The 14,423-nt window shown below is 41.9% G+C and overlaps 1 protein-coding gene across 2 annotated transcripts in view; it reads left to right on the forward strand.

Annotated features, from left to right (window-relative positions):
- Nucleotides 1-12,461, forward strand: part of LOC138177071 (glycine N-acyltransferase-like protein 2) — a 22,308-nt gene extending 9,847 nt beyond the window's left edge. The window contains exons 5-7 of one of the 2 annotated variants that reach the window (XM_069108054.1): nucleotides 4,250-4,430; nucleotides 5,903-6,188; nucleotides 8,683-12,461. In XM_069108054.1, the coding sequence (XP_068964155.1) occupies nucleotides 4,250-4,430; nucleotides 5,903-6,188; nucleotides 8,683-8,832 (617 nt within the window). In that variant the 3' untranslated portion in view covers nucleotides 8,833-12,461. Of the gene's footprint in view, nucleotides 1-4,249; nucleotides 4,431-5,902; nucleotides 7,288-8,682 lie in introns of those variants that run through there. The other variant, XM_069108055.1, reaches the window with a different exon arrangement.
- Nucleotides 12,462-14,423: the final 1,962 nt, after the last annotated feature.

The following is a 14,423-nucleotide window of genomic DNA, read 5'->3' on the forward strand; positions in this document are numbered from 1 at the left end:
CAGAATTTGCCCCATCAGTCATTTACACTCTTCATTCTGTTTTAAGGTTCCGTTTATACAATGACTCCTTTTCAAACATACACAAATATGCATAGGTCTCTCCCACTCAGAAAAACATTTTGAGTGACCCCGAACTTCTTCAGTCTAATGTCCTATATAGCATTCCTTTTATAACCAAACTCATAGAATCATCTACTTTCATTTGTTCCATTTCCCTACCTCCCATTCTTCAACCACTTGCATTCTGGCTTCTGACCCAATCATTCAACTGAAACCACTTTCACCAAAGCTACCAATGATCTCTTAATTACTCAATCTGATGTCCTATTTTCAATCTGCATCCTACTTGGTATCCAAGTTTTTGGTTGACCCCTCTTAACTATTCTCTTTCCTTGGCTTCAACAAAACTGATCTCCCCTAGTTTTCTTCTTTCTTCTCAGACCAAATTCAAGTTATGACTTTGACATTCAAATTATCTGTGTAAATTTGGACAACTCATTGATCTTCCCTAGGTCTTCATTTCCTCCTTTTTCAAATGATGTGACTGGATTGCATAGACTATCGAAGGTCTCTTCCAAAATCAAACATTCCTTTAATTTACGATTCTAAGTGCACAGGAAAGGTATAGACAAATATCTGAGAGATATGAGCAAGTCAGAAAGCATTTATTAAGCATTTACTATATGAAGGGCACTGTGCACTGTGGAGAGTCAAGAACAGAGCCAGAAGAGGAAATACAGTGAATGTGATCGACCAGGGAACTTCTGGAAAGTAGTGGTTCCAGGAGGAACTCACTTATCAATCAATAATCATATTAAGTACCTACTATGTGCAAAAAATCAAACAGAAAACATTTCTATCTTGGGGGAGGAGAGAAGAATAAGAAAGCAGAGAAAAGGGGGTGGAGTCAAGATGGTGGAATAGAAGCAGGACCTCTGCTGGGCTCTGGCTTCCACCTTCCACCTTCCCCAATCCATATAAAAGGGGACTCTAAACAAACTTTGGAGCTTCAAAACCCACAAAAAGACACAGAGAAGCTAACCTCCTGCTGAGGACAGCCCGGCAGGCTAGCAGGAATCAATCAGCTCAGTGCTCTGGGAGTGGAGCCCAGCCCCAAGCCAAGGCTTTAGCCCCAGGGTGGGCCTGACCAGCCCCCGGCCTTCGGACTCCAGATCAGCAGCAGCTGTGGCCCTTTCCAGATTTATCAACACATAGATGCGAAGGACAAGGTGAGAGGCCAGTGCAGTCTGGACTTTGGGACCCAGTAAGTGGGAGTGCATGGCTTTTGCCCCTGGGGAGAGAAGCCTCTGAGACACCCCCACAGCCAGCCAGCACCAGGTGGCAGCTTCAGCTCCTGGTCTGCAGAGTGTAGGGGGAACAAGCACCAGTCTGAGGGGTAATCACTCTTGCTTTAACCTGCTTGGATCTGGATTGCAGTCTAGGGTGGAGGTCCTGGGGTGTGTATCCAGCTTGCCAGAGCATAGGGAGACCTCAGAGAGGGCACCCATCTAATACCTCTGGCATCTGAGAAAACCCCAGCGTTTGGCGTGGAAGAGCCCCTGTCTAGTGGCAGAGTCCTACTGTGGCAAAAAGCCCAAAAGTCAAGAAATTGAGTGGCAAAATGAGCAGGCAAAGGAAACAAAGCAGACAGAAGATTTCAACATTACACTCCTATTTTCGGGACAAAAAAGGAGCAAAGCATGGAATGGGAGGAAGACAGTGAAGTCAGAACTCCTGCACCAAAAGCTTCAAAGTAAAATACAAGCTGGTTACAGGCCATAGAGGACCTTAAGAAACAGATAAGAGAAGTAGAGGAAAAATTGGGAAGAGAAAAGAGAACAATGCAAGAAAATTATGAAATGAGAGTCAACAGCCTGACTGAGGAAAATAACACACTAAAAAACAGACTAACTCAAATGGCAAAAGAGGCTCAAAAAGGCAATGAGGAGAAGAATGACTTAAAAAGTCGAATTTGCCAGATGGAAAAAGAATCTCAAAAGCTCAGTGAGGAGAATCATTGCTTCAGAATTAGATTGGAGCAAATGGAAGCTAATGACTTTATGAGAAATCAAGATTCTGTTAAACAAATCCAAACAAATGAAAGAATAGAAGGCAATGTGAAATATCTCATGGGAAAAACCACTGACCTGGAAAATAGATCGAGGAGAGATAATTTAAAAATTATTGGACTACCTGAAAGCCATGATCAAAGTAAGAACCTAGAAAGCATCCTCCAGGAAGTTCTCAAAGAAAACTGACCTGATCTTTTAGAACCAGAGGGCAAAATAGAGGTTGAAAGAATCCACTGATCACCTCCTGAAAAAGATCCCAAAAAGAAAACACCTAGGAATATTATAGCCAGGTTCTGGAATTCCCAGATTAAGGAGAGAATATTACAAGCAGCCAGAAAGAAACAATTTGAATACTGTGGAAACACAATCAGGATAACCCAGGATCTGGCAGCTTCTACACTGAGGGATCGAAGGGCTTGGAATATGATATTCTGGAGGTCAAAGGAGCTGGGATTAAAACCAAGAGTCACCCACCCAGCAAAACTGAGTGTCATGTTTCAGGGGAAAATATGGTCATTCAGTGGAACTGAGGACTTTCAAGTGTTCTTGCTGAAAAAACCAGAGTTGAATAGAAAATTTGACACTCAGGTACAAGAAGCAAGAGAAGCATGAGAAGGTAAACAGGGAAAAGAAATCATAAGGAACTTATCAAAGTGGAACTACTAACATTCGTAAATGGAAAAGCAATAATTGTAACTTATGAAACTTTTCTCAGTAGTTGAAGGGAATAGAAACATATATATGTGTGTGTGTGTGTGTGTGTGTGTGTGTCTGTATATGAGGGTATATGGGCATATGTTTACAGGTATACATAGATAGAGGGCACAGGACCAATTTAACAGGAAGGGATGATACTTAAAAGGTGAAATTAAGAGGTGAGAGAGGAATATAATGAGAGGAGATGGGGAGAGACAGAATGGGGTAAACTATCTCATATACAAGAGGCAAGGGAAAATGCTTACAATGGAGGGGAAGAATAGGAAGGCAAAAGGGAATGGGTCAGCCTTATTCCCATTGAATTTGGCTTGAGGAGGGAATGAAATACATACTAAATAAGGTATCTCAACCTACAGGAGAGTAGGAAGGAAGGGGATGAAAGGGGGGATGATGGAAGGTAGGGCATGCTGGGAGGGAGGGAAGGTGGAAGTGCCCACTTTTGAAAAAGGATGGGATCAAAGTAGAGAATAGAACAAGTGGGTCGTGGGATAGGAGGGAGGGAAATATAGTCAGTCTTTTACAGTATATCTACTATGTTATTGTTTTGCATTAGCCACACATGTACAACCTATACTGAACTGCTTATCTTCCCAGTAAGGGTGGGTGACAAGGGAGGAAGGGATTGAATCTGGAATTCAAAGTTTTAAAATCAAAAGTCTAAATATATACATATATATATATATGCTATTATTAATACTATTTTACATGTAATTGGGAAATAAGATATACAGGCACTGGAGCATAGAGATCCACTTGAAAAGTCGAAATGGGTATGGGAGAAAATATGGGAGAGAGCCGATTGGAGGAGGGGATATCCTGTGGGACTGCTATTTTGGGGCGGTGGGTAGGGGTAAATGGGGAGAAAATTTGTAACTCAAAATCTGGCTGAAATGAATGATGTAAATCAGAAGTTAATAAAGCATTTGAAAAATGGGGAAAAAAAGAAAGCAGAGAAAAAGTCGTCATTAAAGAAGTGGAGTGAGCGTCAAGGTCTGGAAGGGATAGGTAAATTGCCAAAAGGTAAAGATAGGGTAAAAGTGAGAGAGAGCATAATCTAAACTAAAGGGATTTTGTTATCTTTGCTCATATAGAGTTAGGAAGGACCAGAAAAGTTGATGCATCTGTGATTCCTCCAGTCTGCAGAAGTGCCTAATACATATATCCCAGTGTCCTGACTTATTGAGTAAGAATCAGAGGGGGCTAATAGGATAATGGATTTGGGGCTAATGAGGATCTTAAAGACCATCTAGTCCAACCTATTTGTTTTACAGAGGGGGAAACTGAGGCCCAAAGAGAAGAAGGGATTTACCCATAATCACTTTGCAATGAAATAGTAGAGCTTGGGCTGTAACCCACAGTCTCTGGTTACAAATGCAATGCCATTGACATTAAACTACGCTTTCTCAGAAGATGCATAGACAACTAAAGCAAGGTCTTTGTTGGCTTTCTTTTCTTCCCAGGTTGCCAGCAGGGTTTGAATGAAAAGATACAAAGTGTTGCAGCTTCAAAGGCAGTACAAACAGATTACTCCAAGAGGTTTCTCTATACAACAGAAGCTACTCTACAATTGAAGTCTTCCGATAAGAGAGTATTTGGGAGATCTCATGAAGCAACTATCCAAAACACTAGAGAGTTTAAGAGGTAGGAACATGTACAGCCTCCCATTCTAATATCATAAACTGGATTGTTGGTAATCAAAAGGTTAAATTTCATCATCTGGGGTTTGTGGCATGAAATGGAGATTTACAAGAAATGAAGTATTCTTGGTCATCTACTAAGATGCCCATCTCATGTCCTTTTGTGGCATGGCTTTAGGGTGGCCATGGGAACTCAAACTCTGCCAAATCCAACGATAGGTAAAGGATCGGATGGGCAAAAGGCACTGTGCCTCATATCAGTCCAACGAATTTTGGACTAAATTTGGCCATGACTAGATGAACGCTTTTGTTCATTTTAATAGAATGTAAATAAAATTGTGTGTGTGTGTGTGTGTGTGTGTGTGTGTGTGTGTACTATCAAGAAATAAAAATTCCCTGCTTCACAGGCAAGGCGAGAGAATGATCTCACATTTCATCAAAAGCAATCTGTATTAGTATAATCTAGGATTGCAGAAGACAGACTGGGGGAACAAGCGATTTCCTCTAAATTTTCTGAGGCTTTGCAGACTCCAGTTATTAATTTCCCTCTACCTGTCTGTCCCTTGAAATCTTCCAGTTATCTGAAGAAATCCCTTCTCTCTTCATTCAGCTACACAGAAGAGTCAGTGTTCTCTCAGCCAATCAGGAGCCACATCTCCTTCTTCATTCATAGTACACAGCTTCAAAAGACTGTCCCTCAGAGCCTGCCAAACTCATGTGGGCAGAGGTGTTACTTAAGCTTTTTGAGGTCAGGGATTGTTTTCCTCTGTATCCCCTCACCAACGACAATGTCTGACACATAGTAGGCACTTACTGATATTTTCAAAGCAACTCTTGAGGAATGTCTAAGTTGAGACTTGTATTGAAAATAAAGTTTGACAAGGCACTCAATAAACACTATATAGCGTTATCACTCTGGACACTGTAAGACATGCAAAAATAAACAAGAAATGGTTATTTCCTTCAGGAAACTTACAGCCTAGTAAGACTGATGATTCTGCACCAATGAATATACTAGGTTAAAATGTGGGAAGTGAATAACAAAAAGCAAAGAAAAATGAGATCAGGTAAGGAAAAGAAAATTCTAGTTGAAAGATGCTGGATCTATAGCTGGAAAGTCTGGACCTTAGGGGCCATTTAGTATGGCCCCTCAGTTTTGGATATGAGAAAACAAGACACAACCAGTAAGAAACAATCTATGTCTTCTGGTTACAAAATCAGTCCACTTTCCACTAGACAACCCTGGGATCAGGGAAGGCTTTATGAAGGAGATGCCACTCAAACTAGGACTTAAAGGAATGGTAGGAAGTCATTAGATGATGATAATTCCTGGAGAGAGAAAAGAGGGTGACATGAGAGTCAGAGGGAATGAGCATGGAGAAGGACTTGGAAGTGGGGAAAATATGTAATGTGTTTGGGAAATAAGAGGCAATGAAAGTAATATTTTCCTTTGTTCTTTATTATTTTCTTTTGCAGTGAACTTGATAACTATAAACCTACCTTGCTGGATGTCTCTCATTCTGAGTTGGTGAACAACAACTGGAAATTTGGAAAGAATGAGAAGAGCCTGAGATATATCAAAAGGTGTATCCAGAACTTTCCTGGATATTGTCTTCTCAGTGCTGAGAGGAATCCCATATGCTGGTGTGTGCTGGAAGCAACATGTGAATTGAGGATGGCCTTTACCCTGACAGAATATCAAGGCAGGGGCATGATGAGGGAGATGATGAATGCATATATGAAATATCTTCAACTGCATGAGGTGCCTTTTTATCTTCATGTAGAAGACATGAATGAGAAATCCCACAAATCAGTGAGGCGCGTTGGTTTCAATGTCATGCCTTGTGATTGGCATCAATGGAAAAGCATCCCAACTAGATTGCAGCAATTGGCCCATTTATAACTCAGGCAGGGTCAGTTGTGAGTTGTGCAATCCACTTGTATTTTATTATACCTTATTCTGAGACTGGGATGTCCCTATCTCATCCAGGCTAGAACTGCAACAACCCCTCATGGCCCCAGTCACACTAATGATATGCACAGAAGCCTTGATCTGCTCCATTTCTCATGTGGGTCAGTTTGGCCCTTCTTCAGCATCTTGGTGGCCTCTTGCTCTTAGAGGCCAGAAGGAGTTCAGACATCTGATTGGCTTTAGCGCTACTGCAGTTCAGAATTCCTGAGCTCAAGCGATCCACCAGCATCAGCCTTCCCTAAACCCACACCTAGCAGAAAACATAAAAATGTACTTCCAAGCCCAGCCTCCCTCTTCCACTTTTAGCATAGACACTAGAGACAGCATCCGTTGGGGTCAACCTTTGAATAGTCAAGACAATTGCCCTCAATTTAGTGAGCCTGTTTTTTTTTTTTGGAGGGCAATTGGGGTTAAGTGACTTGCCCAAAGTCACATGGCTAGTAAGTGTGTCAAGCGTCTGAGGCTGGATTGGAACTCAGGTCCACCTAACTCCAGAGCCGGTGCTCTATTCACTGTGCCACCTAGCTTCCCCATAGTGAGCCTATTTTTTATTAAGTTCAAATACTGCCCATACTTCAGACTAACCCCTTGCAGTCTCTCTGACTGTCCCCCATACATGGAATGCTCTCCATTCTAATCTCTACCTCCTAGTTTCCCTGGCTTCCTTTAAAAGTGAATTAAAGTCCTACCTTCTACTGGCTCTACTTCTCCATCCCCCACCAGTGCCTTTTCCTCTTCGATTACCTTTTATTTATTCTATAATATCTTATACTACGTATTATCTTCCCTATTTGAATTTTGATTTGTTATTTTTTTAAGTTCTGATCCTAATAAACAGCAAAAAAATGGAAATGTCCATCTATGCACGATATGTATACGAAAGTGCAGATCTCTATTGTGTGCATTTGTCTTAATTTCAAGTGTATAACAAATTCAAGACGTAATGTTCCGAGCCGTCTTGCTTCTTTGTGATTGTCGTATGACCCCACCCTTCCTTCTGCTTTCTTCAGGACATTTTTAAGAGATTCTCCCGTGACCCTCTTTCTGGGGAAAGATTCCTTTCTGCTATCCTACCATATTCTTCCTCTCTTCTTATTCCACCCCTAATTACAAAAACAAAAGAAAAACAAAACCCTGATAACAAATATGCATGGTCTAGAAAAGCAAATGACTACATTGGCTCTATCTAAAAATATGCAGCACTTTTTATCTGGGGCCCACCACCTTTCTGTCTGGGGCAGTTAGCATACATCAACATCAGTTTTCTTTTTTTTCCTTTTTTTCCTTCTTTTTTATTGGAGGGGAGAAAGTAGGGCATTTGGGGTGAAGTGACTTGCCCAAGGTCACACAGCTAGTTTTTTGTGTTGTGTCCAAGGCCGGATTTGAACTTAGGTCCTCCTGACTCCAGGGCCAGTGCTCTATTCACTGCGCCACCTGGCCACCCCTTCAGAATCAGTTTTCTAGAATTGTGGTTGGTCATTGCATTGCTTAAAGTTCTTTTAGTTTTTCAAAGGTTTTTTTTTGTTGTTGTTTGTTGTTGACAATGCCATTACTGTATAAACTGCTCTGGTTTGGCTCACCTCGCTGTACATCAGTTCATATAGGTCTCCCCAGGTTTCTCTGGAGCCATTCATTACATCAGTTCTGAAGATCCGATGATATTCTATTACATTCATTTATACACCATAATTTGCTTGTCTAATCCCCAGTAGATTGTCAGCACCTTGGTTTGCATTTCTCTGCCAACCCAAAAAAGAGCTGCTACAAATATTTTTGTACATACAGGTTCTTTTTCTTTTACTTTGATATCTTTGGGGTATAAACCAGTTAGTTTTTTTTTGGTCTTTGTTAACTTTTTTGTTTACTTTTAGTTTACAAGATTCAGTTCCATAATTTCTTGAGTTTCAAATTTTCTTCCCTTTCCCCCCCCCCCCCCCCATGGAAGCATACAATCAAGTATAGGATCTGCAAATACTTTCACATTAAACATTAGTCAGTAAACCTGATAGTTTTATCACCGTGTTAAAGGTTATACACATTTTGGTGACTTTTTTGGTCATGGTTCCGAATTGCTTTCCAAAATATCTAGACCAACTCAGAGCTTCACCCTAGCTCCAGTCTCAGTGTACCTGTTTTTAAGGAGGGACACAGAGCATAAAGTGGTGGCCAAGGAATGAAGACTGTCAGTCTAGCCAGTTAGAGAGATTATGAGTGGAGTCTTAGTGCAATGATTGTCAGGCTTTCCCTAGCAGCAATAGTAATAATGATTTATGTATTTTTTCAGAACAAAAGCAGAATGGAAAGGTGTGGAGAAAGAAGGCACATGCAGGACTTGGCCAGCTGGCAAGAAACCCATCCTGGGTGGATTCAGGTTTCCTGGCAGCTGCACACAACTGTGACAAAAGGTCACAGAGAAATCCTCTGGAAAAAATAATAACAATAATTAGCATTTATATAACACTTTAAGGCTTGCAAAGCACTGTACATGTGTTATCTTTTTAATCCTCACAACAACCTCGTGATGTAGGACATAGGTATTGTTATCATCTCCATTTTATAAATTAGGAAATTGAGGTTAAGAGAGATTAGGTTTCTTACCCAGAGTCAGTAAGTGTCTGAAACAGGATTTGAAGCACTTCCTCCACTGTGCCACCTAGCTGATTACTGCATAGAAGTAGTTAAGTATTCCAATGAACTTTCCTCAAAATAACCCTGTGAAGGTAATAGAACAAATGCAACCACACTCATTTTAGAGATGGGCAACTGAGATTTTGAGGAGCAAAGTGATTTATCTAAGGTCACACAGCAAATGAATGGTGACTCTATTATGTCATGGATGCCAAAATAAAATATTAGGTGAGACAGATAGCACTTCAGCAGATCAGATAGGAAAGCAAAAGAGGCAGATGTTGCCACACCCATTTTGAAATCACAGGTGTTGACAGTGAGAAACTGTTTTTCATGGACAAGAGGTTCTCTGCAAGCAGCCTCAAATTTGTCGCTCTCACTCAGTTGTCCCTTCCAAGGCATCTAATTTCTACCCTGATCATCAGAAGCGCAACAGAGGTTATCCTTTGGCTGGCATTCTGTTGCTTCCCAGGACAGGGCAGGAGCATCTATTTACAGCCTAGTGGCAGCCCTTGTAGTGGGCATGAATGTCACTACATGTCTAGCCACCAGCTGCAACATTTCATGAGGATTGTCAACTAAGGCATAGACAGGGCTGTTGGAGCTTAGTATCCCAGCAAAGAAATCACAATGGTTCTTAGTGGTGCTAAAATAAGTATTAGTATTGTTTTTGTGGTTGTTGTTATTGTCGCTGTTTTAAAAAGCAGTATCTTATCAGACATTTATTACAGATTTTTCTCAATTCACATATTTTCCTTCTTTTAGTATATTTATTTATTTATTTTTAGTTTACAACATTCAGTTCCACAATCCCTTGAGTTTCAAATTTTCTCCCCTTCTCTCTCCTCCCCTGACCATGGCGGCGTGCAGTCAAATATAGGACCTACATATACCTTCACATTAAACATTAGTCAGATTGTAAAGAAGAATTATAACCAACGCAGTGAAACAAAACAAAAGACAGAGAGTGGGTAGTTTGCTTCCATCTGCATTCAGACTGTAGTTCTTTGTCTGGATGTAGATATCTCCTTCCATCGTGAGTCTTTTGGAGCTGTCTTATGGCCTTGCATTGCTGAGAGGAGCCCCGTCTATCAAAGTCAGTCATCACAATAAGATATTTCTGTAACTGTGTACAATGTTCTCCTGAAGCTGCTCTGCTCAGTCCACATCAGTTTATAGAAGTCTCTCCAGGTTATGATGAAGTCCGTCTGCTCTTCATTTCTTCCAGCACAATAGGATTCCCTTACATTCATTCACCACAACTCGTTCAGATTCTTGTTGTTTTTAATGAGGAAACTGAGGTTCAAATCAAAAAAGATGTTTGAAAGCACTAACAACCCTTAAAGTGCTAGAGAAATACTTGTTGCTGCTGCTGCTGCTGCATAGTCATCTTTAATTCTCTCTAGGGAAATTGCCGTTTCTTTGTACTCCTTTTGTGGCCTTTCAGTTCTTCTTTGCATAACTTCCTTGCCGTATTTGTCTCCTCCAAGGTCCAAGCCATCAACTTTGAGGTGACGGTTAATGGGACCCAGCAAGCTAGGGACAGCTTTCCATCTCTTGCCAGCAGGAAGCAGTTTCAGAAGATAAGATCTTCACCCTTTACCCTAATAGAATTTGGGCCCCACTTGTTTGAGGGGGGAATGATGGGGTACACACTCTGGAAACCCCCTTGAACTCTCCTTGAATGAACTCTGCCCACTTGATTGGGCATTATTGCAGGCATCCCAGTAATTCTTTTGACTGGCCTTTCCTTATCACTGTGCCCAATTCTCTGTTACCCTTAATCTAGCCCAGCCCTCCATGGTCTGTGATTTCCAGATCACCCCCAGCTATTTTGCACCCTTGATCCTATCTAAACCCCATTCTCTTGGTTCCTAGCCTCTGACCTCTAGTCACCCCAGTCTAGTGTCTCTCTCATCAATATCCTCCCTAGATCCCTCTTCCAGTCACCCTGGACCACTTGGCCACTCCTAGATCTCTCCCACAGTCTTTCTCTATATAAGATCCATCTTGTTTCCAAAAAAGTGCTCAGATTCAATCTGGTCTGCTTGCATTAGCGATACAAATGCTCAGATTCCTTAAGAGTCTGACCAATATGGTGTATCATTAATAAATCTTGTTTTTCTTTGGCTGAAAGAAGGCTTGGGTCGAATTCATTCGGGCAGATCCTGCATGTAGCTATTTTGGGGTCTGAGCACCCCTAAACCTCAACATTTCTACTACCACCACTACTACTACTATTACTACTACTACTACTGCTGTTGCTGCTACTATTACTACTACTACTACGATTTTGTTGTTACCATTGTAACTTGACAAAAGCCACACTGTTAGCATTTGAGCTAGGGCTAAAGAGATAGCTTGAGAGATTCCTTTCAATTTCTTCAGTCAGTTCCCTCAGGACAGTTTTTCTAAGTGATTATTCCACAATGGAGGGCAGCTAGGTGGTGCAGTGGACGGAGTGCTGGGCTTGAAATCAGGAAGACTCATCTTTTGGGGCTCAAATTGTGAGAAATAATCATCTTACAAAAAAACTCCACACAGCCTCAGTGAATTAAGGAAATATTTTTATATTATGTCATTTCTGACGGGATACTTAGCCGTGGGAAAAGGGGTAACCTTTGTTATATATATATATATTTGCATATACCCTTGTTAAAAGAAATCCTTGTTCAGATCTTCCCCAATTAAATGAGGCAAACTCAGTAAGTGAAAGTTTAAAAATGTTTATTCATGCCAAGGCAAAAAAGCTTTGGAAAGGTGTTAGGGCCACGAGTGTGAGAGACACTGCAGCAGTCACAAGATGTCAGAGGGAGTGCTCGTGACCTCTGAGGGGCAGGGGCTTGGAGATATGGAGGCCGACTCTGCCGGGCCATAAAGGCTGACATGGCATTGAGTGCAGGGTCGTGGGGGCCGACTCTGCTGGGTTGGGAAAGGTCGATGTGGCACTGAGCGTACCCCATAAACACAGACTCCTCTTAACACATTCTCCTTTGCCCTGCACTCGGGAGAGTGCACGATTGGCTCCCACATGACAGGTGACAAGGGGGCAGCCGGAGGGGGTGCACATGGCTTTCTGAGGGATGTTGTTGGGACAGCTTTGCCTGGGGGTTAACCAACCAGGGACAAGGGAGTTTCAGGCGCAGTGACATGAGAGTGATACTCTGCGTGGCAGTGCATAAAGGACTTCCGGAAAGGACGTTGTTCCTTGGTCTTATATTACGTACTCGGGAAAGAACATGATTGGCCCCGCAAGGCGTGCCCCCACAAGGCTTATAAATTGGGGAGAGAGAGGAAGTAAGGGAGTTCACTTAGTTCCTGTTTAGTTCCTGCTTAGTTCCAGTTCTGCCAGGAAGTGAGTTAGTTCCTGTGCCTGTTCCTGTGCTTGCTTGTGGTGCTGTTAAGATGTAACGGAATAAACAGCTTCGCATCATACTTTCCATGTCCTGGGTGTTCTGTGGGGGTAAGTTCTTCTTGGAGACAAGAAGCCGGAGACATCCAAAGACCTTGTATAAGGTAAGATAAGGCTGGAGTTGGGACCGGGACCCCAACAGAAAGGTCATTAGGATTCCAGTTGTATCCAACTTTTAAAGACCAGAGTAAGCATCTTCCATATAAGGGCAAAGGTATTTTGATGGGATCACGCAGTTATGAGGAGGCCAGATTAGTAAAGCCAGGCTGCGAAGGGGATAAAGTATTGGGCCTGGAGAAAGGAAGACTCATCTTCCTGGGTTTAAATCTAGCCTCAGGCACTTATCTATGTTGCCTCGGGCAAGTCATTTAGCCTAGTTTACCTTAGTTTCCTCATCTGTCAAATGAGCTAGAGAGGGAAATGCCAAACCACTCCAGTATCTTCATCAAGAAAGTCCCAGGGCCCGCCAAGTAGCACAGCGAGTAAGAGCGCCGGCCCCAGTGTCGGGATGACCTGGGATCGAATCCGGGCTCAGACACTTAGCACCACACCCAGAAATAACTGGCCGTGTAACCTTGAGCAAGTTACTTAACCCCAATTGCTTTAAAGAAAGAAAGAAAGTTCCCAAATGGGGTCATGAAGAGTCTGACAGGACTGAACAGCAAACATGGGATTAGTGTTGTTTCAGAGCCTCCCTAAATATTTTGATTAGGTCAGGGAACATCACCCTCTTAGATTGCTGCCTGCCACATATTCAAGGAAAAATAAGATTTTTAAAATGGAGTCACCTGGATTGACTCAGCACACTGACTTCCACACCCCTCAAAAGGCCAAAGAGAACAAGAAAGGCTCCATAAACATCAAAATATTGATAACAGAATTTTTTTGTGGTGGTGGAAAATAAGAAATAAAGTATATCCCCATTAATCGGGGAATGATGAAACAGAGAGCAGTACATGAATGTAATCGAATTTGATGGAACTGAATGAAAGACAACTGAACTGTCAGAAATGATCAATACGATGAATACAGAGGATTGTGGGAAGATGTGCTACCATGCTTCTTGGCCTTCTTTGTCCACTCCTGGGGTCCCCTTCTTCCCTTTGGTGAGCTCCTCCAGAACCCCCCATTTTGAGGAAGGGCCCAGAGCTGATGTGGTCCATTCTTTGGACGTCATCACCAAAACCCTCCCTGAGCACCTTCACTTTTTGCCACACCTTTTCAGCCCCCTTTTTTGCATTGTCTTTTCCCATATTAATGTGAGCTTCCCAAAGGCGTACACTGTCTTTCTTTTTGCTTGCAATTGTATCTGCTTCGAGCTCAGAGTAAATAAATGGATGTTGATTTATCTTGCCTTGACTTTCTTGGTCTTCCACCACCATCACTCCTTTCCCAGTGTCCTCCCTTCAGATTGCCTTCGATCTACTCTTTCTATATTGTGTAAGCACATGATTGCTTACATGCTTCTCCTCCATTAGAACATGAGTTCCTTAAGAGTAGGAATCACGTACCCTCCTCTTAAGCACAGTGCCTGGCACATATTAAATCCTAAATAAACGCTTGAAAAAAGTGAAGAACGCAGGACTAGGAAAACCCCTTACCCAATGACTACAACAATGTAGATAGAAAGAACAACGAAATAAAACTGATCACTGTGAAATTGTAATGACCAAGCTCAATTCCAAAGAGGACATGGGAGAAAACATCTCGATCCCCTTCTAAGCAGAGGTGGTGGACTTTAGGTGAGCAAAACTACATAGAACATCAGATTTTTTTCAATAAGAAAGCTTTGCTGAACTTTTTCTTCTCTTCCTCTTTTTAAAATTTGTTAATTGTAAGTGACGATAGGGTAGTGGATAGAGAAATAACTTTGGAGCAGGAAGACCCAAGTAAAAGTCTCACCTCTGATACACACCAGACATATACCATGACTCTAGGGAAGTCGAGAAAAGTCTTAAAGTGCTATGGAAATACTTGCTGCTGCT

This window comes from Petaurus breviceps, unplaced genomic scaffold (assembly GCF_028583685.1).
Source record: "Petaurus breviceps papuanus isolate PSGF00001 unplaced genomic scaffold, PetGlider_PUasm1.0 90330, whole genome shotgun sequence".
Lineage (NCBI taxonomy): Eukaryota > Metazoa > Chordata > Mammalia > Diprotodontia > Petauridae > Petaurus > Petaurus breviceps.